Source organism: Thermochaetoides thermophila (genome assembly GCF_000221225.1).
Source record: "Thermochaetoides thermophila DSM 1495 unplaced genomic scaffold scf7180000011816, whole genome shotgun sequence".
NCBI lineage: Eukaryota > Fungi > Ascomycota > Sordariomycetes > Sordariales > Chaetomiaceae > Thermochaetoides > Thermochaetoides thermophila.
In genome coordinates this window covers 678,928-706,072 of record NW_006383032.1, presented here as the reverse complement: position 1 = coordinate 706,072, position 27,145 = coordinate 678,928, and the positions used below count along the sequence as shown (strand labels likewise).

Below are 27,145 nucleotides of genomic sequence, written 5' to 3'. Positions count from 1 at the left end.
ACAAACTAAGATACACCCAAAATCCATCCCCTCCAACACAACACCCAACCTTCACACACCACTCCACTTCCCAAACCGCTGATACCTCTTATACAACTCCTTAAACACCACCCTCCCACTCCCATCCAACCCATCATTCAATATCCTTAGCCCATCCTGTGTCGTGACATCTAGCACCGAGTACATCCCGCTCTCTAGTGCCTCACGCACACGATGCGTGATAACCCTCCTCTTGGCCGACGTATCCAGCTGCAGCCGGATATACTGCATCACCACCGTGTACATGTACTGCCCCGCATAGCGACGAGCCCGATCCTTCTCCGAGTCGAGCGGACCCAACATGACAGCGTTTGCCCCACTCGCGTTGTTGTTCCCCTCTTCACCATCATCGCCCTCATGTGTATGCGTAGTAGTAGCAATAACAGTCCCCGGACCAGAAGACCTCGTCACCGACGCAACGGTCGGCTCACACACAAGCGTCAGCAATCGCGCAAACAGCCGGGCATGCTTCTCCCACAGATCCTTGGCCCCATCTGTCCCAGCAATGTTCTCCTCCTCGGCCGGCGGCGGCTTAGTAAGCAACAACTTCAACAACCCGCCCAAGGCAGCCAACAGGTTATGAAAATGCCCATCAAGCCGCTTCCGATGGCGCTTTAGCACCATCTCGACGAGCCGACAGAGGTGTGGGTAAGCTGTGTGTGTGGCGTTGGCGTGAACGGCTGTGCAGGCGACAGTGCTGAGGGTGTGGTCGATGTTCCATTGGGTCATGCAGGTCGGGTTCTGGTCGAGGATGAGATGGATGGATTTGAAGAGGAGGGCTAAGTGGGAGGGGCGGGGGAGGGAGGGCAGGAGGCGTTTGCAAAGGAGAGTGTGCGCTTGGGAGAGGTCGAAGCAAGATTGGTCTTGGGAGGGGCCGGTACCTGGGAGGTGGTTAGTTTCGTTTTTGTTGGGATAGAGGGTGGAAGGGAACTCACCCTTGAGATGCTGGATCAACCGGTAGATGACCAGCAGCCGGCCAAGTGCACCCTGGCCTTCTTCTTCCAGCAGCAGTTCTCTCAGATACTCCAGCTTCTGAGTTTCATCAGCACCGCGAACCACAGCGTCAACATACCGGAGGAGCGAAAGCTTCCCGAGTGTCGGACCGGCTAGGCTGGCTTCTGCTTTCTCCCCATCTCCACCCTCCAATTTTTCAGGGGCAGCCGCCTTAGTAGCCTTCAATGGGGACACCAACGCCTCAGGGAAGTAGTTCGCCAGGAACATGCGGACCTCCCAGCCGGCCTGCATGCCATTACCCAGCAGATTGTCACTAGTTTCCAACAGCGAAGGCACAGCACCAGAAAATGCTTCCCTCACGGCTTCGCGGTCCAGGGTACTCACAGCCGTCAGTGCCGTGAGGAGAGTGAGCAGCTCCTTGGTGTGCTTCTTCTTGGTCATAATGACCGGAGATGCGGTCTGGACGAGGGTCTTCCTGATCTGAGCGAGACTAACGTCCTCTTCCTCCAGCTTCTTCACTGCAGGTTCCTGAACTCCTGTGAGGAAGGCCTGTAGAAGGATCAGACGCGCAATGACCTCAGAGCCCTGGCATGGACTTTGCAACAGAGAGGAGGCACCCCGAAGGTAGACCTTCTCGCGCTCCTCGATGTTGGCGTTAGCCATCTGCCTGATGGTTAGCACCGCCAATTGGTAGAATAACTGGAACAGATCCTCGTTCCTCGAGGCATCATCGGTAAGTCCTTCTCGGGAGAGGCGATTTGAACGCTTGTATTCCTCGAGAAGACACCGTCCTATGGCATTCAAGTGCGAAAAGTTCATTCCCTGTACGGCTTGTCAGTATTGTGCGAATAGGAATCAAACGAAAGCCAACCGTACCTCATAGAACGTTGGCCTGCTCATCAGTTTGACCATGAGGCTGAGAACAGGCCTCCAATACTCGGGACCAATGGTCTTAACCTTGTCCGACTCTTCAGGGAGATGAGCGACCAGGGCCTTCATGATGGCTTCACGCTGCGGACGGCTCAGTGTCTCGATGGGCGTGTCCAGCAAGAATTGGATGGCGATCTTCGTCGCATTGCCTGTCTTGCCACTCTTAGAAGTGTCGACCAGTGAAATCATGGTCTCGAGCAACGAGTCTGTGTGGGTGTTAGTGGTTACTACGCTTTCATGAACGAGAAGCATTAGACTTACCCATAAGCTTCTGGTTGTTGACATTGCTCTCCCGATCAAGAAGCAAGCGAGCAACGCAGGTTGCTGGACCAGTATTACCATCTTCTCTCCCATGAGCCGTCACCAAAGCCAATATACTAGCTGGGATGCTATCACGCTTCTCCAAGAACAAGCTGCACAGTGTTAGCAATTCGCCTTCACCAACATCTCAAGAGAATATCATACCTTAACAGCCGCGGCGCATCAGCCAGAATCCAGTCCCAATACACCCCCTTCTTCACACCCCCTCAACCGAATCAACCTTCATCCCCTCTTCCTCCTCCTCTTTCTCCTTCTCCTCCTTCTCCTCCTTCTCTAGCCTCTCAACAAATCCACACACCAGCTTAGCTGCATCCTCCTCATTCTCCCCACCAGGATGGTTCGCCAACCACGCCGCGACACAACACCGAAACGCAGCAAACGTATCCTGCCTCTCCACAGCCCCCTTCTTGAGTACGTTCTTCACATCCGACCGGATCTGGCCCCAGACCCGGTTGGCCTCATCAAGTGTTCCGCGGGCAATCGTCTTGGCAGCGACAGTCCACCGGCAAGCAGCGATTGGTGCCGACTCCTTCTTGGAGTATTTCTCTGCGAAGGCGACGTCAAAGGCTTTCATGTTTGCTATGTCGACGTACTCCTCTAGCGAGACGCCGTTGGAGATGGCCTCGATGACATGGATCCGGGCAAGAGCTTCGGCGGGCTGGGCTTGGGATGCGAGCCAGTCCAGGAGATCGACGAGCTGGTTGGTATTGAGAGACGACTGGATCAACCGCGCGACGGTGTCAGCCAGCTCTCGTTGTGCCCATAGGGGTTGGAGAGGACGCTTGGCCTTGGCTGGCGCAAGGTGCTTGAGCCAAAGATGGACGAAGGTTGATAGCTCGCGGGCTTGGGCGTAGCCATCGGCAAGGAGGACGATGAAGCGTGCGGCTCGCTCGAATTCTTCGGGGCTGAACGAGTCTGCATCGCGCGTCTTCTCCAGGACCTTGTCAAGCAGTTGCTTTCCTTCTTCTGACACCAGAAATACATCTGGATTGAGCTTGATGAGTGATAACAACAAGCTCCAATCATGTGTCTCAGCACCAGAACGAAGAGCATAATCCTGACACAACGTCCGCAAACTGGCAGCTGACAAAGCGATGTTCTTTTCAGCGGCCATATCCATGATCGTCCGAACCGCCGACTGCGCGTTCTGGCGATTGACGTTCTTACAGGCATGCAAGATGGCATCAAAAACGGCTTGGATCCAGGTCTCGTAATCTTTCTTGGAGGTCTTGCCACCAAACTCAACTGGGATCCGGCTAGCCAGATCAAACAGAACTGGGAAGCTGATTTGGGCAGAAGCGCTAGCCATGGCAACAGTAACCTCAATCACCTCCCTGCTGTCTCGGGTCAAGAAGGCTGCCCGAGCAGGAAGAATGAGGTTACGCATCAAAAAGCGACGCAGGTCCCGAGTCCAACGGTCGCGCACTACGGTGTCAACACTGAGAGCCGTCTGCCGCGGAATGCCCATCAGCTTGCCAAGCAGTTTCAATGCGGTACCAGACAGATGGGTAGCCACTTCAGAGGCATCACCGGCGCTTTGGATATGGAGGTCCCATAGGGCTGAGAAGGTTGACAGCCACGAAGACTGGTTGCCAATCGTCTCCCCAGACACCGATGGCCTGTCCAGAGCAAGACCGCAGACCGTTAGCCAGGGAGCCAGGATGTCCATGGCCTCGGAAGCAGCTGATGAGAATAACGACTTGACGTGTTCGGCTCCCATGCGCTGCATAGTTGGTTTATCGACCGACAGCATCTCGCAGCGAGCTAGGAGAGTTGTGACGGCGTCAAACACGGCCTCAGCAGTCTCCAGACAGGCACCGGGCTGCCGCCGGGTAGCCAGATCGAAGCCAGACGAAGGACGTTTCCTCTTCCGCGGGTTCGCCGGGCTCTGAGGGGCAGGTTCATCCGCCATATCCGTGTCCGAATTGGCCTCCTTTGCAGGTTGTGTCCCATCTTGAGGACTCGCAATGTCCTTGAGGGTCTGCTGTAGGATCGGGACAAAGCGACGGTCGGCCAGCGACTTGGCCAGGGAGAAGAGCGGGATCAGAGAGAAGACGGCGCCGAGGATATCCCACGTGCGGGGGAAGCGACGCACACGCTCAGCGTTCTCTGTTGTTCCCGTCATGTTCTTTAACAGCCAGCGCACTAGCATCTCCTCGGCGGCGTGGAAGTTGCCGCCGGAGTAGCCTGACAGCGTGTCCCATATGCGCTCGAGCCGGTCGGGGAGGGAATCAAAATCGTCTTGGTCGAGAGCTCTCACGGCGCGCACGAGGGCTACCTCGCCGGCCTAGACGGTTAGGGGGTTAGTTCTGGGCTCAGGACATCAAGAGAATGCATGAAGGGGTTGGGAGCGGGAGCATACCGTGTTGTGGTCGCCCATCGCAGCAGAAATATTATTTATTGACTCAATTGCATAGGAGACTGAGGCTACCTGCGGCTTCTAGCTCGAATTTATATTTCTCAATGCAATTAGTGGTAAACAGGAGGATGCATTCAACTCTCCCAGTGTCTGAAACCCTCACGCTGCGATAACGCTGCCATGACGTGTAGCCGACCTCCAAAAATTCCAAAACTTAGAATTCTGCCGGCCCAAAACTCCAAATATTATTCACCGCCTATTAGCCCCACAAACCTCCACCCCTTATGGTCTCTCACCGCTTTCGGGAGACCACGGCAACAACCGAGCCATTAACGGGTAGGGAAGGCTCCAGAGCTCCTGGCTTGGCGCTGGGGGAACAATGCTGTCCGGTTGCTTGCATGTGTCGGGCTCGGGTTCGGGTCTCTTGTGTGGTTGGTGAAGCAAAACAGCTGCGCATCATCACCAGCATCATCGCCCACTCCCAGCTGCTTTCCACGCTAAGGGACTAGACAACCAACCCTCCCGTCCTGCAAACCCCTCCAACCACACAATTGGGTACCTAACGCAGCAGAGGTGAGATTTTTTACCCTTTTATCTCCCAATGGGCATGCACTGATAGCTTTGCTCTGGGGACGATTGCTTCCCCTCCCCCTCTCCATCTTAGGTACCTGAATCTTACCCTACCTACCACCGCCCGCTCCCGGTTCCATCCACACCAGCGCCATGTCCGACAGCACCACCACGCCGCCGCGCTCTGTATCGCGCCCAGTTAGCGAGGCGCTCCTCAACGAGAAGGTCAGAACCAAAGCTGTTCCCCAGTTCGCCGTCCTCAGCTTAGCTCCAGAAAACCCGCGCACCCCCTGATATGTTCTCGAGGGCCCCCCAATCGCTGACATTTCGCCCCAGTGGGATCGCTGCTTGTCCAACCTGATTATCAAGTCGACCCTCGGCCTAGGCTTCGGTGTCGTCTTCTCCGTCCTGTTGTTCAAGCGCCGTGCCTGGCCTGCCCTAGTCGGCGTCGGTTTTGGTGCCGGTCGCGCCTATGAGGAATGCAACTACAGCCTGAAGCAGGCCACGCGCGAGTTTAAGAAGCAGCAGCAGCAGCAGCAGCAATGAGGGATGATGGCGCTGAAGGTGTCGAGTTTGGAAGGGGGTTGGAGTGAGAGAAAGACTTAGAAGAAGAGGCAAAGCTAGAGCACGGGGTGTGTGGGCGGATGGAGAGATGCTCGATCTCGTTCCGCAGCCCCGAGGCATAGAAAAGAGGAGGAAGAACGGCTGTACAATTTCTGTCCCCGGTGTCCCCTTAGAGTCATAAAATGCGACGTTTTCTTTTGTTGTTCATGCAGGTTTCTCAAGACTATATTCCGAGGTTCTACCTGCCAACAAAAAGAGAATTCTCTACCATCAAAAAAGCAAGGCCAAAACCAAGACCCAATCCGCAATACCCAAGCCTATTTTAATAGAGAAAACACTTTTAACCAACTTACTCACGCTCAGGATACCAGAATCCTCATACTTTCTCTAGCCCCCCTCAAACAGGGCACCCGTTCACCAAGCTCCCCTCACGACGCGTCGATCCCAACTCCTCACCACTCGCCCACTCCCCATCCGTCCTCCTCTGCCTCCTCCTCCGATCCAACAGCATATTCGACCACGCGCTAACCGTCGCAGCAACCACAACCCCAGTCGTCAATCCGGTTGACGACAAACTCCCACCCTCGGCGCCCCTATCAGCCAACCCGTTCTCAACATCTTCAGGAGGATAATGCTCCTTATGTGTCCCCCTCCCGTTTTTCTTCCCCTCTTCGTCACTCAACTCAGAAGCCGATCCAGATGATATCCTCCTCCCCAACTCCATCAGCTCCCTCTGCACGGCCAGCGCGATCTCCCCGCTTGCGCGCCGTAGGTTACGCATCAGAGAGGACCAGTCCCGACCGCGTGCCCTGCTACTACCACGGTTAAAGAGATTCATCCTCCCACCGCAGGCCTCCTCCTCGTCCCTTACCTCACCGAACCTGCCAAACCCTTGCTCCAGGTCGACATTGCGGTGCGGAAGGAGGGGGTCATAGCCCCCATCAAGGAGGCAGGCTCCAAAGCTGGCGTGAGGTGTGGAAGAACCGTTGCTGTTGCTGGTCGGGGAAGGAGTCGTGGAGAAGAGGGGGGCGCGCCAGAAGTTGAAGCGGCGGCGGAAGGGGTTTGCTGATGCTGCTGAGCGTTGGGTACCCTTCTCTTCAGCGTCGATAGCGTCGAGGGGGCTCTCGGCGGAGCCGTCGTCTTCAGTGCTGAGAATGGCCTGCTTCCAAATCGCTGACTTGCCGTTATTGTGGCTGCCATTAAAATTCATGTTCAAGGGGGCGTTAATATTTGAGTTCTTCTGCTGAATCAAAGTAGTGATGGTGGTACTTCGCCGCCGCATGCGCATAGCCATACACAGCGCGATGATAAACCCCAACACTGCGAGCGAAAGCACGAGCACCACGAAGGCTATCTCTGGCCGGGTAGCGCGCTGCGACATCCTCGGAGATAATGGAGTATGGTTATTAAGTTTATGGCTGCTGCTGCTGCTGTCGCTAATGGGAGTGATGGTGGTCTCGTTCGTATCAGTAACGATGCTGGGAACAGTGGCTTCAACCTCTTTTGGCTCTACGATGTGATCAGGTCGGAACAAGTGTGTTGACCTATGAATGTTTGATCTTAATCCTCGGTGAGTGGATTGCCGGTGTTTACATAGGGCTTCGGGAGATATGTACATGCTGTAGGTGAATGCTGTATAGGATGGGGACAAGGGGTATGGTGAGTTCGTCGTGTACAAGGAAGGGAGCTTCTGTGTCCCTGCTTACTGTTTACAGAAGGAAAGCTGTAACCTACTGTATCGATGAGAATCTGTTTGGTAGAAGGCGTGGAGGGAAGAGTTGTGGCAGGATAGCAACTCGCGACTTCTTTTATGGGGGAGAACTTTTTCGTGTGAGGGCAAACAGTCCAGAGAGACTGTCGTGGCAGACGATGAGAGGGGAAAGTTGAGAATCTCTTGAGAAGTTGTTGACATTTCGATGCTCGAGACACCATATCTGTCTAACGCCAACGCATCCTGACCTCCAGCAAGAACCCAAAGGACATAGCCTGACAACTCATCATCAGTCATCATTATGATCGTCGTCTCGGGCATCATCCCAACTTAGTCCTGAAAATCACAAGCCATACCCAAACACCAGCAACACCCTCTACATAACCGTACAACAAACCTTGAGACAATCAAACAAATCCGGCGTCTTCTCCTCCTCCGGTGGCGGCTGCTGCGGACGTGGCCGTGGCCTCTCCTGCTGAGATGGCCGCTTCTGATACTTCCCAGCACCATCCTGCCGTCCATGACTCGGCCTTGAGGGTTTTGACGACGACGAATTCGCCTTCCCCTTCCCTTTCCCAGCTCCTTTCCCTCCTGTCAAATCAACATAAATCCTCCCCTCATTCTCCTCCGTCTCATACCCCAACCCCAGCTCATCACAAAGCTGCTCGACCCGTGGCTTCAGCTTCTGCACGTGGCCCGCCGAATGGTTGCCCTTGCCGACAATGACATGGAGGTGGGTTTGGCCTTCGGCACGGGCTTGTCGGATGCGAGCTTCGAGGATGGCTTCGGCCTCTTCGACGTATTGCCCGTGCAGGTCGATGCTGGAGTCGGTTACACGACCGGGAGCATTGTTCTCACGGAAGATAAGCTCGGAGGCTTGACGGTTGTAGTCGGCTTGTTTGCGTTGGTGGGCCTTGCCTGGAAGAGGGGGGGAAATGTTAGCTGGGGGTTTGGATAGAAGTTTGGGCGTTGTAAGTAAGTGGCTTGCCTTCATCGGAGAGTTGCTTGGCCAAGGCCTTTTCACCGCGTTTATAGGCTTCTTGGGACTATAACCCCGCTGTCATCAGCAACTTTGCTCACAGGCCAACCTCATATTCTCATGTTCGTGAGATGCACACCTGCTCGAAGCAAGACCTCTTCTTTTCACCTTCCTTGCGGGCCAGTTCGCGCAGCCGGTCGTACTCGGCCTCTATCTCATCGTCGGCATCATAATTGAATGCTGCACCCAAACCGAATTGTCAGACCCCGACATTACACACATATGATATAAGGCCAGGGGTCGTAGGTAGTTCATACCGCGCCCGCCGAGGCGGGTCATAGGGATAGCGGTGGCTGCCATGGTGAAGTAAGGCTAGGGAATTGAATGTCCACAGACAACAACTTCGGAAATAACGTTGTTGATACCAGCAAGGGATATTTTCTCTCCAGAAGAGTCAATAATCTAACAGAATGCTAAGGAATAAAGTGTTTCTTTGTGTTGTATTCCTCTACAAAAAAATCCATTTTCATGTCGTTGCCTTTTTGCAATCCCCAGCCATCAACAACAACTCCATACACAGCAGCAGCACTTTCGGTGTTGGCCATTGACAACCCCTGTCGGTGCCGCTGGGCCTTAACTTTTCAGGCCCCCCAGCCAGCCAGCAGCCCAGCTGACTGGCTCAGCACCAGCCGCAGCGCAGCAACTAGGCGGTGGCAGCGGCGGCGCCAAGGGGGAACGCCGTCATCCGCGGATGGCTTTCCGTTTCGATCACGAGCCGGGAGCTGAAACAGTTCAGCTCTTCTTGAGATAACTTGAACGGGAATTGAGGATTCCCAAAGTTCGAATGGGTTGAAATCAGTCCCTTGTTTATTTGCTAAGCTTGGGATCTTTTTTATAGGGATCAGGGATGCTGTGTATTAACCAGCTTTCACAAGGAAATGGAAATGTTTTTGAGACATGTGGATTGGTCTGAACTGCAGAGCTGGACAATGGGAGCTCTCCTTGATGTTACGAGCCCCTGAAATCCTGAATGGAAAAGACATTGCAAGCATTTTGCTTGGTTGACTTTCCCATCACGGCCAACACCAAGCTGTCGCACGGACAGCAGACATGGGACTTTGTCAGCCACCAACCCGATTACAGACCATGGACAACCGCAAATCTGGGTACTTCTTCCGTCGGCTAACAAATTGTTCCGTCCCGACAACTGCCTCCAGACAACAAAGCACAAGCGAAGAGTTCCCGTCTGTCCCTCTCCCGAAAACCTGGGACTGGGACCTTCCGTCGCCTCCTGACAGCTGGGTTAGCAATTCCAGGTCATCATCGTCATCCCCAATCATCATTCCCCTCGCCTGGGTTCTCCTGAACGGGCGCCCCGATCCCACACACTGAGAAAGCCGTGGCGCGGATTAACTTGTTATTGGAAGACACGGAAGAAGGCTCCCGCACCTCCCAGCCAATGCCGCGAGCCTTGATGAGTGGTGGTGGTTCCATCCAAAGCTTCTGGAACATTGCCCCTTCCATGCTAGTGTCCCTGTGATTGTCAGTGAGGGGTTTAGGACCATCTGATCTTGCAGTTTGCTGATCGATACTCGATGACCATGCGCTTTTTGACTCGTTGCCGGAATGCTTGGCCTGCTTGTGACTAGTGATTGGGGAAAAGCGAGAGGAGGAAGGAGGGGATGGTAACCCCGCTTTTCTTTCGCAGGTTGTCTACATTGTCGTCTCTTGCTAATGATGAAGATACTTGTAAGTGGTTGTAGGGTGCCATTCTCTTCTAAATCAACCAAAGCCTTGGGCAAACAGTAGATCTTGGGTATGATAGCAAGCTAGATGGATGGATGAATATCCCTATTAATGCCTTGCCCGACATCATCACCAGATGGGACATCACTAGTCCCGGCAGTTGGCACAGCCATACTGTCAAAGCGTACCAAATACCGGCGCTCAAACGGGTCTGGTGTAATAGTGGTGAAGTGTCAATCATTAATCTAGAGGTGTGCCTCGAAACAGACAACTCGCAGATCGGTTGGTTACCCTGCCCTGTCTGCCTTTCTTTGTGATCTACCTGTCTGCGACGGATGTGTGATCCCAAAATGGGGGAATGGAAGCGTGAAACCTCTGGGCTATCTGGAGCGCAGAAGCGTTGTCGCCACCGCAATGGTTGTAGGAAATCCTCTGCATGGTGATTGGTCTACCGCACTCGAACAGACATGACAGACCGGCCGGCAGGCAAACCCAAAGCAAGTCCTGTCGTGCAATGTGGGCTGCATGTACCTACAGCAGGCTCGGCTTGGTCGCTACAGTTGGGAGGATTTGAAGATGGTCAGTCTGCGGTGATGCCGAAGTTCCCGTAAGCCGAGTGGATGATGGGAGTGGGCAGAGCTGAGAAATGAGATGAGCACTGCTTGGCTAGCCGCTGTGCGTGTCTGCTTCTCCGGTTTGGCTGTCGGGTCGGTCAGCGGCTTCTGCAGCCTGCATATTTTATCCGCCGACATCCTATCCGTTTGGTTTTGATGCGTCCTTTTGAAGCCAATCCTGATGTTATGTATGCACCTACGCGGGAAGGGGGACGTAGGGACATCGTCAACGAGGGATGAACGGCTTCCTGTTGAAAGAAAGGGCTGAAGACACATGACGATGCCCCCCTCCTCCGTTCCATTCCGATCTCCATCTTTACTGATCCTCATCGGTTTCTTGTCCACCAGTTGACTACCTAGGTAGACTTCCTTTATGTGTTGATTCAGCTATATCCAATCGACTCCGTCTTTCATCTATCCAATTTTCATATGCAAAGAGACGTCAATTTGCTACGTACTCTGCAAAGCTATCCCAGCCGTGCAGTACGGATCCTTATGTACCTTACCCACCTCACTTGAAGCATCAGGCAACTTGCAAGGGAGACACGCAGAGACGAGCCGGTGGAGATGCGATAACCTCATCCACCAAAGTCAGGGGGGGGGGAAAGGAAGGGAAAAGGCGTGCGGATCCACCTAAGCGAGCAGATCAGGAGCCATGCGTAGCCCAGGCGAAATCTTGCATCCTCTACCACTGGCTGGTCGCTCGTCGTTCGTCGCTTGCCGGTCGGCAGGGCAGGGCAAGCAGAGAAACGGTTTTTTTCTTGGACCTGCGTTGGATGAATTGAGCTAGATATGCACGTAGCCAGGACACTACATTAGCGCGGCGGCGGTGGCGAGCCCTGGTTTATTACCTGCTGCAACTACCGCAAGGGGAATGCTACCTTTGCGGCAGCGTGTGGATTTTGCAGAGTTCGTCCTCTTGAGAGAGAGGATCTTGAAGGCAACACCTGCTGTGACTGCTTACAAATCTGGACTCGCCGTGACTGAGATGGTGCTTAGGCTGTTCTGAGCTAGCTGGATGCTGGGGAAAAGGGATGGAGAACACCAGCCATTTTCATGGATTTCAAGATCGCGATATCAAACTAAAACCGGACAAAGGCCACAGGGCGTAAGCGTTTAGCTCCTCCTCGGCACATGGGTGAGAGCCAGATGGGAAAGGCCATCGGATCTTGGGATCTGGGGTGTTGCTGCTGGTACCGTTGGTACCTGGCGCAGGAAGATACGCAGATCCATGAGCCTGCGCGAGATTTGCGCGTCCCAGAAAGCCGATACAACCATCAAAAGACGGATCTTACACTCGTACGAGTCCCCAGGCTAATTTGAGGGCGTCTGGAGAAAAACATCGGTCTCATAGGGTCCCAAGGTCGCATGAACCGACCTTGTTTCGTCCCTGAAGCACAGATCAACCACAACAACAGCGGCGGGAATTCCCCCAAAACCCAAGAATCGCCGCCCAAGAAAGGCTGGCGTTCGCCGGGGGCGCTCATGAAACCAGGGGCACGGCCGGGTTGCATTTACTCAGACCCCACTGCTGGATCACTTCCGAATGGGTTTGGCCACAGTTCACTGTCTTCCAAAGCCAGAACGCGCAAAAATCAATCAACCATCTCGTCTTCCCGCCGACTTCTTTTGCTCTTAGAGTCAAAGGATCTCCCTCGTCGCTAGCGCACATGATGATCTAAGCTTGCAAAAATTGTAGAAAAATTTGGAGTATCGAAGAACTGGAAAAGACGGGCATCCGTGGCCACGGCCGCACTCGGTGCCAATTTTGTCGTATGGTTTCTGGAGGTCGGACGGAGCCGGGCTCCACCACCACACCCCATTAAGCCCGGGAATTGAGGTTTGAGGGGGAACGCCGGAAAGCTCGCCTATATGCAACGGGATATGTATGTAGTGTGGTCGCATCGGAGTTAAAGGGAAACGCTACAAAACAGTATAAGCAGCATAGGTCGCTTGGTGACGAGGGCTAAACGCTGCTGGCGATATCATGTCTTTGTCTTCTCGAAAAGTAATGCCTGGGGATTGCTGACCTGAAAGCAATTGTTTCCCAGTGATCGCCTAGTCAGTGGGCTTAGAGCAGAAACACATAGAATCATGTTTGAAGGGAAAGCTCCGAGACAGCTATCAGGGACCTTCCCGGCGGCGATCAGCGCTTTGGAAGCTGTTGAAACACCAGCTAAGCTGCCGTACTGCTCAATGTTCACTGATATCAGGCTGATGAAAAGCTGGAAGAAAGAAACGGTTGCTGATGATGAGCCGTTAGTAGGGCCGTTGGGCGGGAAAACAGACAAAGGGGCCTCGGATCTCGCAGAGCAGAGCCCTGCTGGGAGATCGTTCACTCGTTGTTATTGTTGGCGTGCCTGTTTTGCGAGTTTAACCTAGGCAAATCTCATATCATCTCCATTCATCGGCACAATGCTGGCCATCACCGCAATCAACGGCGACGCCGCCGGCTAGGTGTCTGGCTGTCTAGTTGGCTGTGGACGGAGTCGCAGAACAAGACAAATACGTGAGTGGACGCGAGATGGTGGCGGCGAGAGGTTCGAACAAGACAAAGCGGTCGGCGGGAGTGCGCCGTCGCTGGGATGACTCCTCACATATATACTATCCGGATGCTGTCTGTTACTATCTGCATCAATCGTCAAAAAGACGGCATGATCAGGCTGCGAGCTGCTGGCGACGGCTGAAAGTTTACCGATCTTGCAACGCATGACATGTCGGATTGGCGGTGCTTGATAATTCATTATTCGCCGGACGGTTTCGGTTAGCAAGGGTGGTGCCCGCTAGTTGGAGGCGCCACTGAAATCTGGTGCTGGGCCAGGGGTGGGGGAGCCTGAAAACAGGACCTGGAAACAGCAAAAAGAGCGAAAACCTGGGGGGAAGCCTGCGCGTGCTGCGACCTGCACTGGCCTCAGTGGCTCGCTGGGCCCTGGGTCCCTAGGGGCAATGATCCATTGGATCTGCTGATGGCTCCAGGTTGGACAAGCCATTGCGCGGGCTGTGGGCGTCGAAAGGGCACAAAAACAACGGTAGAAGGTTTATCTGCTTGCCCTCGTCGGCGCTGTAGGTCCAGCTGCGGCCGGGACAGGGCAGGCAGGAGAGTGCAGCCCCGGGCGATATCTGCTCAGGTCGCGGCCCAGGCAACGTGCGAAAAACTGGTGATGGAACGGCGCAAAGGAAGGCAGAAAATGGTTAGAGACGTCGGTCACGCTCAACCAGGGGCATCCCCTGTTCGTTTTTCTCCAAGGAATCTTGGGGGCTCCACTACTCCTGCATGCAGCGAATGGTGATTCGTCGGGACGACCAGGGCCTCTGCGTGCCCCCCGAAATTCAGCGTGAAGAGCTCCGCGTTCCCTTCACATTAACAGAAGCACCCTCCCACCACGCACGACCACACGCCCTCCTCCCTTCGCTTTCCCTCGTCAACCTCCGTTCCGCCAAACCACTCACCATTCACCTCAACGCCTCTCAGGTTCCCAGTGAGTGTGACCAGAGGCCGCTACCGTCCTGGTGCCCATCGTCCTCTTTGGCGATCGTCCTGCTTGTTTTCGCCTTGCCGCCAGCGCTTTCGATTTCGACATTATTTATTCCAATTTTCCCTTTGTTCGTCCTTCTTTCGCCCCCCCTCCGAGAGTCTTAATAGCGGGTTCGCTTGCTGTCGCGAAGAAAAAAAAAAAAAAAAAAGACTCGGTTGACGACCCCTACTTAGCTCCCTACGAGTACTAGCAGAATGTGAGTGTGCATATGATGCGACCTATGCCATAGTCGTCGATGCGAGCATCGTGCCTGTGCCAATGCCAATTGCTGTCGTGTCGACGGGCGCGACGCGGCAATTCGCTGCAATTGTCGTTGCCGATCGCCCATCCGACGCGACTGGCGCTGTTAAAGGCGGAGTCGGTTGATCGGCCCAGCTCCGTACGCGAAAGGGCATCGCGCACCGTCCCCGGGACAGTGGCCACACGCAGTTGAACTCGTCCACCGCTCAGTTTACTGACCAACGCGTTCCATCAGCAGACATAATACCCTCTTTTCGACCCAATACCAGTTACCCTACCTTTCATTTTAGTGTGATTTACAGCAACAATCAGTCAAGATGGGCTGTGGAATGAGCACAGAGGATAAGGAGGGCAAGGCCCGCAACGACGAGATTGAGAACCAGCTGAAGAGGGATCGCATGCAGCAGCGCAATGAGATCAAGATGCTGCTTCTCGGTACGTGCTGCCGACGCGACCATCGAGAGACTGCTTCGCGTAGGCATGCTAACAAGTCTGCACAGGCGCCGGTGAATCCGGCAAGTCTACCATCCTCAAGCAGATGAAGCTTATCCACGAGGGTGGCTATAGCCGCGATGAGCGCGAGTCCTTCAAGGAAATCATCTTCAGCAACACGGTCCAGTCGATGCGCGTCATCCTCGAGGCCATGGAGTCACTCGAGATCCCCTTGGCCGATCCCCGCATGGAGTACCACGTACAGACCATTTTCATGCAACCAGCTCAGATCGAGGGAGACGTTCTGCCGCCGGAGGTCGGAAACGCCATCGAGGCCCTCTGGAAGGATGCTGGTGTTCAGGCTTGCTTCGCGCGGTCAAGAGAATACCAGCTCAACGACTCGGCCAAATAGTAAGTTGCTCTCACCGTCATAATCCCTCGGAGCTCGTCGCTGACAGACCACCAGCTACTTCGACAACATCCAGCGTATTGCTGCGCCCGATTACATGCCCAACGACCAGGACGTTCTGCGGTCGCGTGTTAAGACGACGGGTATCACCGAGACGACGTTCATTATTGGCGAGCTCACCTACCGCATGTTCGACGTCGGTGGCCAGCGGTCGGAGCGCAAGAAGTGGATCCACTGCTTTGAGAATGTCACGACGATCCTCTTCCTGGTCGCTATCTCCGAGTACGACCAGCTGCTGTTCGAGGATGAGACCGTCAACCGTATGCAGGAGGCCCTTACTCTGTTCGACTCCATCTGCAACTCGAGGTGGTTCATCAAGACCTCCATCATTCTCTTCCTCAACAAGATCGACCGTTTCAAGGAGAAGCTGCCCGTCAGCCCGATGAAGAACTACTTCCCCGACTACGAGGGTGGCGACGACTACGGTGCTGCTTGCGACTACATCCTGAACCGCTTCGTCTCATTAAATCAGCACGAGTCGAAGCAGATCTACACGCACTTCACCTGTGCCACCGACACGACCCAGATCCGCTTTGTCATGGCTGCGGTCAATGGTAAGCTCCCAAGTTTTTCTCAGTTCCAAAAATTTACTTGCTAACTGTTTCCAGACATCATCATCCAGGAGAACCTCCGTCTCTGCGGTCTCATCTAAGTCTATGCAGGTCGATCCTGCACAATGACGCTCCGATTCCGGCTGAACAAGCCGTCTCTGCCTCTGCTCTGTGAATACTTGGCTATCGAAGATACCCCCTCCCGGACTTTAATTGCACGCAAGGATGAGCGGAAAAGAATACTTCATGAAACAAGAAAAAAAAGAACCGGATTAATTTTCTGCCGAGTCTTTTCGGGTGCATTATCCGGAGTTACCGCGCAAAGAAAATACCCCCTCTTTCCCCTCTTTATCACCAGCCGACGCCAACTCCCCCCCCCCTAAAATAAGACCATCTCTCTCTCTCTCCTGCCTCTCTCGCGCCTTGCCAGTGTCACAGAAAAAAAAGCCAGATTTGCTGTTCTCTAGTTTGGAGCCTGCCTTGCTTTTGCCTGCCAACTTAAGAACAATATCAAAAAATATGGTAATGGATGGGCCTGGCTGGGTCGGACTCGATCGATGAGAAAGCGGAGCGAAGTGTTTTCCTCTCTTTTTTAACCATACAAATTAACTACTGCTGCTACCATGAGAATTTTCAGTATGAGGTGTGGGTGGGAAAACGTTCAATTTTTTTTCCAGTTGTCGTTATTGGTTCTTGGTTGGCTTGTTCTCTATGCTAGGCGAGAGGGGACGGAATGGACGGATGGATGGATCAGTATTATGTTTTAATAATGAATCTCTGTTGCCTTGCCAGCTTTGCCTCTCGATTTTTTTTTCTGTTTAAGCCTTGTATGATTTCCCCCCTTTTCCTCATATCTATCCATCCGGTTTTTTTTCTTTCTCCCTTTTGTTATTCGTCTTACCTGTGTTGTGTTGAGTTGCGTGTGTCTAGCTACGTGTCTGGGACAGAGAGCATTGGTTTTCATTTTCTGTTGACGGGGAAGGGCTATCTACATATGGCTTCTTCCTCAATTTGGACATGGTGTGATTGGAGGAGTTTTACTGGGGAGAGAGAGAGGTTGGATTTGTGGCATGATGGTTTGCGTCGGACCTGGTGAGAAGGGAGGGAAGGAGGGGAGAAATGGGGAATCGAATCTGGTGTTGGATGAATTATGGGAGGTAGTGATAATTTGATGGATGGTTGGTTGGATGGATAAGATGGCTTGACGGAAATGATGGATGAGTGGATCGATGGATGGAGGAGGGCCTAAGGTAGATGACGGAAAATGGTGAGTCAGGTGGTGATGGTGCGTGCGTGGTATATACCAAGCGGTTTTAGGTGTTTGTCTTTTCTAGTTGAATTGATTCCGTTTTACCACATTTCGTATTCTCATGATGTTCAAGTGATAGATGCCCATGGTCCACAACATTCCAGCCGATGCTCCCCTTCACGAATGTTGTACACGAAGTCCCCGCCGATTGTCTCCCGAGCCTTGTGTTCGGGCTTTATCAACTACGTGTCGCACAACCATACACATGTGTAACAATGCCGGAGAGCACCGACAAACATGGGAGAACAAGCGGAGTCTCCCGTTTAAGTAAATATCACAGTTGATCACGTTTCGGTCTTGATCCAAGATGTTGCATAGCAAACTAAGCTACCTCGCTGTTTGACCAGCCTGGGCCTTATTACCGGTCAAGATATGTATACTTTCACTAGGCGAGCCCAAACCCACGTTCAAAGACACTCAGCAAACACATACGAGTCCGTCGAGTAGCAACAATGTCAATATGTACGTACTATGCTCAAGGGACAAACCAAGCAAACAAGTAAGCAAACTACACCAAGCCAGGATAGTACCAGATATGGTGCTGGAAAAAGCCAACTGCAATCAAGCAATGTACCAAGCAATGAAACTGCAAAAGAAAAATAAAAAAACAATAAATAAAATAGAATAAGCATATTAGACACATGGGGGGAGGTAGAAGGGGGAATGATGCCATTTCATGAATCAATCAACGCAACAACATTCTTCTCTCCTGCCCTTCCTGCTCGAATCGACTACCCGTCCCCATGTAGAACACGTAGCATGTACGAATTGCATTGCCCTAATACCGAACCTATCGATCGATCAACCGACCATTAATTGAACAACTTCCACTTTGACTGCTTCGTCCATGCATCTAGCAGATCCTCTCTCACCTTCGGCATTATCAGAATCGAACTCACGACGACGACGACGACGACGACGACAACAACAACAATAACAAAAATTACCTCCTCCCACGTGCACTCCTCCTAGTGCCCTTCGTTGTGGCCTCAGTGTCCTTGTCCTGAGCCTTGAAAGACGCCTTGGTCTCCTTGGCACGGCCACCCCTTCTTGTAGCAGGCTTCTCCTCTTCTTCTCCGTTTTCTTCTTCTCCCTCTGCTTGTTGCTGCTCAGCCTCTTCCTTCTCTCCCTTCTCCTGCTCCTCTTCTTGCTCATCATCCTTAACAGCGGCAGCCGCACTCCGTCTGCTCCGACCCTCCCGAGAACGGTCAGGTAGCTTGGTCACCGTAGCAGCAGCTTGCTTCCGCTTCGCAGCCCTTGTCGGGCGGGAAGACTTCTCCGGCTTGGGCTCGGGCTCAAGTTCCCCATGCTCCCTCCCATCCTCTCCATGTTCAACAACTTCCATCTCCTTTTCTGGTTCAGGAGATGCCCCCCTTTCCTCTTTAGACCCCCCAACATCCTCCATCTCGACATCTCCAACCTCCTCGGATGAAATCTCGCTCAGCTCACTTCCTGAATCATTATCCTCCCTCGCCGCGGCAGCACCATTCTTTTCAGTAGTCGCCTCCTTCGACTTAACAGCTACCCTCGGGCGACTAACCCTCCCAATCTGCCGCTTAGCCTTCTTCCCCCTCCTGGAAGACCTCACATTATCATCATCACTATCATCATCATCACTCTCCTCCTCCTCCTCCTCTTCAATTTTTCCCTCCCCGCCACTGCCTTCCTCAGCCTCCTCATCCACATATTCCCACTCTGCAACCCCATCCAACATCTCCTCGTCGTCATCCTCCGAATCGCGCTCGACATACGAAAGGTTAGGACGGGCGCGCGAGCTGCGGCGGCGTTCTGACTCGGGGATGACGGGGGAAGGTTCACGGGTCTTTTTCGGTTTGGGTGTTTTCTTGGGCTTAGAGCCCGAGGAAGAAGAGGCAGCTTTCTTGGAGGAGCGGCTCTTGGCTGGCCGTTTTTCGTTGCCCGACTCGTCGGAGTCAGCTGAGGTCGTCTTGGGCTGTTGGACCTTGAGGCGCTTGGCGGAGTAGTCGCCTGTGTCAACGGATTTGCGTTTCTGCAAGAGTGTTAGCATCTTATCGACTTGGATGAACGTAGGAGAGCCATGGTAAACGTACCTTCTTCCTCTCCATAGCCCTCAACAACTCATCCAACTTCTCGTCAATCCCATCCGGCACAAACTGCTTCTCCGCAATCTGCTGTGCCTCATCGTGAGACCGTAGCGCACTATACAGGCCCACCGGCAGGCCGACCTTACCCGGGTACACATTCAGCACCCAGTTCTTCTTCTCCTGCCACTTACGGATGACTGCCTGCGCCAGGTCGCTCAGCACCTGATGCCGATCGCTGCCCTGGTCCAGCGCATCCTGTGTTTGCTTCACGCGCTCCGCATACTTGTAGATCAGACCCAAATTGTCCTCGGTTGCAACCAGGCTGATGTAGAAAAGCAGGTACCGCGCGTGGTCCACCAGCTCGTCTAGATCAGAGCTGTTGTAATCTGGATGATGGGCCAGCAGTGACAGCAGCCGGGCCATAGTCGACTCGAGCACGTTCTGCTTGAGGTCGGCAAAGTAGCGGGCACGCGAGCGGATCCATGTCTCAGTACGCTGCTTGAACTCGGTGTTGGGCTCGAACGCAAGCAAGAACAAGATTGTGTAGAACCGTGACCGCAGCCGGTTATCTGCTAAATACTTCTGCAGCTTGCGCACAAACCCATGCCGAACCTCCTGCACCGCGTCCTGCGCCGTCAACGCAAGCGCGTTGAAGTCGGTGTGGGTCAACTCATCATCAAAATGCTTCTGCGTGCACAGTTTGAGGAGCAACTGCGCAGCCAACAGCCTGAGCCGCGACCGATGGTGCTTGGGCGTCTCTTTCTTCTTTGACAGCTCACCTTTGGCAGTGACCAGCTTCATCAGCAGCTTCCAGACGGGCTTTGCCTTCTCCTTGGCTTCACTCACATCTTCCATGCTGCGCAGCCTGTTGACTAGGGTCTTGAGCGCGATGCACTTGGCTTGGCATTCCTCGTCTAGATCGGCATCATCGACCCAGTCAGGGTCGTCCCCCTTGGCGTTAGTCCGCACCTCAAGAAGGACCTGCTGCACGGTGATGTTGAGGATCCTCTCGTCCTCATCCTCCGTCACCTTGGGGGCCAGGAGTTCGAGCTGGCTGATGGCGGTCAGCTTGTTGAGGGAGCCTGGCGTGCCGTACTCCCAATCCTTGAGCGTCTTTTGCAGCAGCTCGGTCGCGCTAACCTGACTACGCTCGTCTTTCTTGCAGCACAGGATGTTGACGGCGTACTTGGCGGCCTTGGGAGGTTGGCCGTAGAGGGCATAGTTGATCATGGTACGCGTGAAGTCCCGCTCGCCGGGGACGTCCTTAGGATACTTGCGGGCATATGCCGAGCACGCCTTAAGAGTCTCGACGACGACAGGGTCATTTGGCTTGGTCGCTGTGGGAGCCTGATCAACCAAGTCCTTGCACAGCTGGCCGATATGGGTCTTGAACAGGTCCGGATTGCGCTGCGAGATTTCATTGAGTATCTCGTGAGCAGCAGGACCTAGACCATCCTTATCAGACCGCGAGTACTCCATGATAGTAGCCAGATGGCTGCGGTTGAACATGAGGCAACCAGACCGATACAGGAGAGGCAGCAGGGTGTCGCGGACGGATGGGTCCTTGCTGGACTGGATGCGCTTCATCAACTCCTTAAGTGCCTTGTGCACTGTCTTGAAATCATGCTCCGGACCGACCACATAGCGGATCAGGTTGTAGTTCCGGCGGTCGTTGGCCTTCGCAAAGCGGTACAGCTCCTGGGTGGTCTTGGTCTCATCAGGCAGGAATTGGGCGATATACTTAATGGTCTTCTGGAGGTTAGCCGAGATCTTGTCGGCGTTGTTGTCCATCACACCACCGTTGTACAGGTCACACTGCTTGATGAAGGTCTCCAGGACGTGGGCAAACTGCGGCTGCCTGGCCTGCATGGCGAAGAAGGCCTTCTTGGCAGTCGTGTCGAGAGAGCGGACGAGCAGGAGTATCCTCTCTGCCCGGACCGCGTTCTCGTCCAGCGCCGAGGCCGAGCTGGCCTGAGGCTGGGAAGTCCCATTGGAGCCAATGGCACTCTTAGATGCTCCCTTTTCTTTCTTAGGCTGTGGAGGATAGGAGAGGGGTACCAGGCATTCGTAGATGACGCGGTCCAGCAGGACATTGAGTTCGGGGTCGTTGGCGTAGAAAGCGTTGTAGATACGGCTGGGCACGCCCCCAAGAGCCGCGGTGACAGCCTCGTGACCAGCGAGCAGCTCGCCGGTACCAACAGCCCAGAGCTTTGCCAGCAGGGACATGGCGGCCACCCGGACAGCCGGCTTCCTGTCACGGCAGCGGTCGGCCAGGGTAGACAGGACAGAACCCTCCTTGTTGACGCCTCCCTTGGGGCCCAACTTGAGGATGACATCCCGGAAACGGAAGCACTCGATGGCCTTGACGGCGGCCAGGCGGACCTTCTCGTCGCTATCTGAGAGCTTCTCACCAAGGCCTTCAATCAGGGTGTTCTCGTCGTCACGTCCCAGGCCAATACCACCGGCCGAGGTAGCGAGGATGTAGCCCACAGCCGTGGTCCAGGCAGCACGGATGGAGGCCACCTTATCGTTCTTCCTGCTGAGGAAGTTCAGGAAGGTAGAACGGTGGGTCTGCGGAAAGGAGATGGACGACATCGGCGTCGTCAGGATGTTGGCAGGGGCGCTCTCTGCCCGGTCCTCGTCTTCCAGCCTGAGAGGAGGGTAGGCAGCGGGGTCCAGCACCGGTGGCGGAGGAGGACCGGCGGCACCAATACCCGAAATCATGTCACCCAGAGTCTCGGTGGCCAGTTGGCGCAGATGTACATTGTCGGCAGACAGCTCGGCGTCGACCTGAGGAACGACATTCTGCAGGATCTGAGGAGCAGCCTTCCAGATCTCACGAATCAAGGTATGGGCCTTCTTAAGCTCCCGCAAATCTGCCTCGGACGGGCCCTGGGGAGCTTCCTCCTCGTCGGAACCTTCTCCATCCTTGTCACGGCTACCGGGAAAAGGAGTAGCATCGACGATCACATCGCTGAAATACTGGCTCACGAAGCGAGACATCTTGTCGGGGTACGCCTGGCACAGATGCTTGACGATCTGATAGGCCTCGGGTTCCTCCTTAGCCAGGAGAGTCGCCTGGTTCTCATCTAGCTGCACGTGGTTGTGCTTGTCCCTGCCGATTCCCGGGGCGGCAGCGCGGAGAAACTGAGCCATCATAACATCCACAACCTTGGCTGGCAGGCTTCCGGCATCTTCGATAAGGACCCCGAGGAGTTCCTGCATGCTGAACTGGACATCCTTGGCGATGGTCTCGCCGGATGGGGTCTTGGAGCCGGATACGCCATCGAAGATGGTAGAGAACAGGTGAAGCAGCAGGTTTTCATGCCCGTCGACGTCGAGAAGCAGAACAATACTCTTGATCTCGGCGAGAGAGCGCAGAACATACTTGTGCTGGTTGTTATAGGGATGGGAGGGTTCGAACAGGGCGGGGATGATGGAGGTAATGGTGAGATTGAAAAAGTCCTGTTGACAGAGCACACATTAGACCAAAGAGACTCCTCCATGGCTGAGCAAAACATTTGGCAATCTACCTTCAGCTGGGTCGGAGTAAACGGAGCGTCTGGGGCGCAGAGGCGGAGGATGTCGACAATGCAGCAGGCGGTGTATGCCCTCACGCCCTTGTCCTTGTGGTTGAGCAGCTGGTGGGAAGCGGCCTCCTTTGCGACCTTCTGCAGCGAGGACGTATCGATGGTCTCTTGGTCCAGCTCGGACAGCTCCTTCGTAAGGCGGTCGAGTCTTTTGAGGAGAGTATCGAGAGGGATGGGCTTGCCGGGGCGCCAGGACAGCGGCTCGTCGAACTGCAGCTGGACGGTGCCAGCATCCTCCTCCTGCTGCTCCTCGGCCTCAGTGGCCGCGCTCCTGCGGGGCGCCATGGCGCAAAATGGATCCCAATGGCTTGCGCCGACGGTTAGAGGAGGGGCGGCGAAGTCGTAGGGACGGTCGATGGGTCGACTCGGAGCACACCACGACAATGCAGTAGTAGCGCGCGCGTTTCGTAATGTGATGGTAAAATACCGATTAGAGAGACTGATTCGTCGATTTTTGGGGGTACGACGACGATGGATATGAAGATGTTGTCCAGAAAATGGCACTCGGCACTCGCACCAACACCACACACGTCAACTCCGGGGATGATGAAACCTGCGGGGGATGAAAAAAAAAAATAAAGCAACCCGGTCAGGTCAGGATCGAGACAGAATTGCGCGACGATGTGGGAGGGGTCGTGGATGCGCGCAATTCATGAGGCAGAATACAGAATACGAAATATGCGATGAGTTGCTGGGCTGCCGTCGACCACGTCGTCGGAGGGGTCGAGGTTGGGCAGCGTGTAATGCTGAGTGTAGTGTCCGGGTCGAAAATCAGAGTAGAATAACCACAATAATTCGAAAAGGTGGAGTGGAGGACGGCTGTCTATGTTTCCAGAATGCGAGTTGCAACTCGCAGGTGCGCTACGCGCTTCGAATCGCGTCGCACCGGAGGCGAGCATTGATCCTCAAGGCGGGATGGTGGATCCTTTGGGCTGGAACGGCGGGCTGCGATTGGTGGATTTCGCATAATCAAGGAGCCCGCACAAGCAGTTCGGCCGACCGCCAAGGGTCCTCGTGGGTGGGTCCTCGTGGGTGGGTCCGCCAAAAACATGACTCCAGCTTCTGATTTCAACTCAGGCCCAGAGGCCCTCGATGCCGCACTCCTCGGCCTCACTACCATCTTTGATTGTTGTTTAAGAAAAATGACATAAGAATTTTGTTTGTACTTTTTTTTTTCCTAAATTTTATCTTCATTTTTATCTTTGATTTTTAGCCTGTCTAAACCGCCAGCAGGTTAGGTTCTTACTAGCTGTTCTCAGGCTGCCGTAGTGGCTATAACCCCTGAGATTTAATGTTTGTAAACATACAAGGAGGTGTTCTCCTGTTCGTGCTGTCAACTCAGAAAAGTTATCTAGGTAGGTAATCACCAATCTTTTTCAATTCTCAACGTCCATTTGCTGGTTTGTACCCTAGCTAAGTGACAACTCTCCTTAACAATGTCCTCAGATGCTCATTCTCATCCACACCCCCTTTATCCTTCTGTTTCTCTGGCCGCTGTTCTTGTTCTATATCTTTCTCTTCCATTCCCAAGCATGCACCGTCAAACAGCCAGCCTAGTCCAAATAACTTAGCCAGTGCCAGGTCTTCATTTGTGACACACGTATCCACATTCCCTTGGTTCTCTAGACCAAGGATGTTGCGTGAGGAGGCACGAAAGATGGAGTGCATACTTTGAGCCTTCTGGCTACCGTCTTTTGTGGGTTGGTAACCTGGTCCTCTGTTTGAAGTGTTGTGTTGAGGGGTAAATGTTGGCGGAGTGACAATTTTCGTTGGACAGGATATTATTGATCGTGGTCGAAGGGAGTATCTTGAGTTTGGTTGCGATGCTCCTAGGGTTGTGTCTATATCAAGCTGCAAGGGTGCTCGCTCTGACTTCATATCTGTCAGAGTCTGCAATGAATGGACTTTTCTTCTTTCAGCACCAGTGGTGAGTGAAATATGATTGCCGATCAGGCAGATGAAAATGATGGCAGGCACCAAGTTGGCGTGGGTTTTCTTCCCAGGGCGTTCTTCCTCTCCCTGCCTAAAATCTTCTACCAAGTCCCAAGTAAAATTTGGTCTTGCTGCTCCTTTTTCACAATCATCATTTTCCTTGTGGCTCCCTAACCATTTTCTCAGATGACCCAAGTCTTCACGTTTGTCATCAATTATTACCCAGCCAACAACCTTCTGCAGTCCCTCCTGCAGCATTCCGAGCAATGCCCCTTCTCCCCCCCAGATTTCGCGGCCAATCGGATAACAACACCCTCAAGAACAGTAAACCTGCAACCCTTAAGGCGCGCTCTAGGTGTCCTGTGATAACTTTCTCCCCTTCCAAAACAGCAGAGTCAGAACGTTCCTCCTTATCATCACGACTCTGGAGCGGGTTCGGCCGAGTGAGCAGCTCATGAAAAATCCCCAGCCATTCCTCTGCGAACTCGTACGGGTCGAACACGACTCTGTTTTCCACGAGCTGTTGCCGCTGCCTGGCTTGCCGCACTGCTAATGCGAAAACGGCGAGCTCGGACATGGAAGATACCACATCTGGATGGATTCCTAGGGGTTGAAGAATCGAAGTGACGATTTCTATTGTGCGAGAACGGAGCTCCACTGGCAGCGAATCGGAAGCTAGAGGATGAAAGCGGATGAAGGGTAAGTAAGGGGATATTCCGAGGGCGGTAGCCCCTTTTAGGTCGGCCCTAGAGGGTGTCAGTTCCGTCATTCATGACTAGGGAAGCAGGATACGGGCTATTTTACCTATACATCTCAATGATCAACCACTTCGGTAAGTCCGCTACACACCCTCCCACGTCGAGGACCTTCTTTAACCCCGTCATATGAACCTTCCAGTCCTCCAGCCGACCGAGATATGCCTACATATATACCTACGTTAGCATCTCAGTGTGGTTGAGACCCAAAGAGTAAACTTACTCCCGACCAAGCCAACACAGCAATGCAAAACATCACCCCCACATCGCCCTCCACATCGCCCTCCACATCGCCCTCCCCTTCACCCTTAGCACGACACTCCAAGCGTTGGTTTAACACAAAGTACGCCCTCGAGACGTGACATGTGACTTCCCTCGTGTCAATCTCACTCTCCCTCTCCCAATGGCCGTCATCATCATTTGTCGTGGATGGACACTTATGGCAGCGAAGTACTGCGTCGGCAATGCTCCCGTAGAGAAAAATCGACTGCAAGACGGCTGGGTCGGAGTGTACAACTGAGAGGAAAGATGTATCGCGGGCGGGGTTATAGGTCACGAGGCCTTCGAAGGGATACACTATGCGGGCGGTGTGATTGAGGTTGTGCGTTAGGATGGGAGAAGCCGTCGTCATCAGATTGAGAGATGATGATAGATCTGTGGAAGGGGTCGAAAGCTGGTACGGGTCTAAGTTGAACAAACCAGAAAGTTCCGGGGAGGCATGGTAGCCAAGTTGTGAAGTTATGGCATCTGCCGGAGGACCAGGAGCTCGGATAGGAGGTGGCTCGGGCTGGGGAGGAGTCTCTGAGCGGTCCTTTTGCTTGCGCTTTGGCGGTCGTTTGGCCCTCTGACCCGTGCTGTGAGCTTCATTGTCCTGTTTCCGGGTGCTTTCACGTGCCGTATCTCCGGTCTCCGAGATGAACGTCAGGGGCTGGGATGGCTGCGGAGGGGCTCTAAGCGATGAGCTTGCCGTGACTCCTGGACGACGTTGTTGACTCCTGGTTGGGGCAGAAGGGGTTGATTTCTGGGGATATGTGTTAACAAAAGAAAGGCCGTTGAATCGCTGCCTGGACACTTGCAGGCCACGGCGGGTCTTGACGAGCTGGCCGTCTCTGGTGACTGTTGCGTTGAAGTGATCCATGATGCTGGGTCAGATCTTGACCAGATCGAGCTGCAAGGAACTAGTGAAAATAGGATTGCCGCCATTGCAGGGCCAGGGTAAAATGTAGCATGGACGTCTATCACGGACATAAGGATAGATACATGGGCAGATAAGAACCATATTGGTGAGTATAGCTCATCGGCATCATTTGGTAATCTTGGTCATGGTATCTCGAATTCTCAGAATGCTGCTGCCTGCTCTCCACTGAGTGAGCCCTTAAAGTCATTGGACACCGCGTATATCCACCGGCTAGTATCCTCGTCTGTCGGTCCGGAGCAAGGGCGCCATACTGTGTTATCTCACGTCAGCGCCTACAGCCGGC

General features: G+C 53.9%; 6 protein-coding genes across 6 annotated transcripts; 2 read left to right on the top strand and 4 right to left on the bottom strand.

Annotated features, from left to right (window-relative positions):
- Window positions 1–51: 51 nt before the first annotated feature.
- On the bottom strand, window positions 52–4,624 carry CTHT_0022950 (uncharacterized protein; the record flags this gene model as incomplete). Its single annotated transcript, XM_006692696.1, has 6 exons — window positions 52–920; window positions 975–1,815; window positions 1,870–2,129; window positions 2,185–2,323; window positions 2,447–4,531; window positions 4,607–4,624. 6 exons carry the CDS (start codon window positions 4,622–4,624, stop codon window positions 52–54), a joined length of 4,212 nt encoding a protein of 1,403 aa, XP_006692759.1.
- Window positions 4,625–5,326: 702 nt separating this feature from the next.
- On the top strand, window positions 5,327–5,719 carry CTHT_0022940 (uncharacterized protein; the record flags this gene model as incomplete). The annotated part of the gene is made up of 2 exons (XM_006692695.1): window positions 5,327–5,398; window positions 5,510–5,719. The coding sequence occupies 2 exons, from the start codon at window positions 5,327–5,329 to the stop codon at window positions 5,717–5,719; spliced, it is 282 nt and encodes a 93-aa protein (XP_006692758.1).
- A 415-nt stretch (window positions 5,720–6,134) lies between these two features.
- CTHT_0022930 (uncharacterized protein) lies at window positions 6,135–8,787 on the bottom strand (the record flags this gene model as incomplete). Its single annotated transcript, XM_006692694.1, has 4 exons — window positions 6,135–7,244; window positions 7,846–8,366; window positions 8,596–8,667; window positions 8,745–8,787. 4 exons carry the CDS (start codon window positions 8,785–8,787, stop codon window positions 6,135–6,137), a joined length of 1,746 nt encoding a protein of 581 aa, XP_006692757.1.
- Window positions 8,788–14,880: 6,093 nt separating this feature from the next.
- On the top strand, window positions 14,881–16,116 carry CTHT_0022920 (uncharacterized protein; the record flags this gene model as incomplete). The annotated part of the gene is made up of 4 exons (XM_006692693.1): window positions 14,881–14,998; window positions 15,064–15,406; window positions 15,462–16,018; window positions 16,073–16,116. The coding sequence occupies 4 exons, from the start codon at window positions 14,881–14,883 to the stop codon at window positions 16,114–16,116; spliced, it is 1,062 nt and encodes a 353-aa protein (XP_006692756.1).
- Window positions 16,117–18,267: 2,151 nt separating this feature from the next.
- On the bottom strand, window positions 18,268–23,262 carry CTHT_0022910 (putative sister chromatid cohesion protein; the record flags this gene model as incomplete). The annotated part of the gene is made up of 3 exons (XM_006692692.1): window positions 18,268–19,332; window positions 19,394–22,852; window positions 22,921–23,262. 3 exons carry the CDS (start codon window positions 23,260–23,262, stop codon window positions 18,268–18,270), a joined length of 4,866 nt encoding a protein of 1,621 aa, XP_006692755.1.
- A 1,858-nt stretch (window positions 23,263–25,120) lies between these two features.
- CTHT_0022900 (uncharacterized protein) lies at window positions 25,121–26,802 on the bottom strand (the record flags this gene model as incomplete). The annotated part of the gene is made up of 3 exons (XM_006692691.1): window positions 25,121–25,655; window positions 25,759–25,829; window positions 25,888–26,802. The coding sequence occupies 3 exons, from the start codon at window positions 26,800–26,802 to the stop codon at window positions 25,121–25,123; spliced, it is 1,521 nt and encodes a 506-aa protein (XP_006692754.1).
- Between the last annotated feature and the right edge of the window lie 343 nt (window positions 26,803–27,145).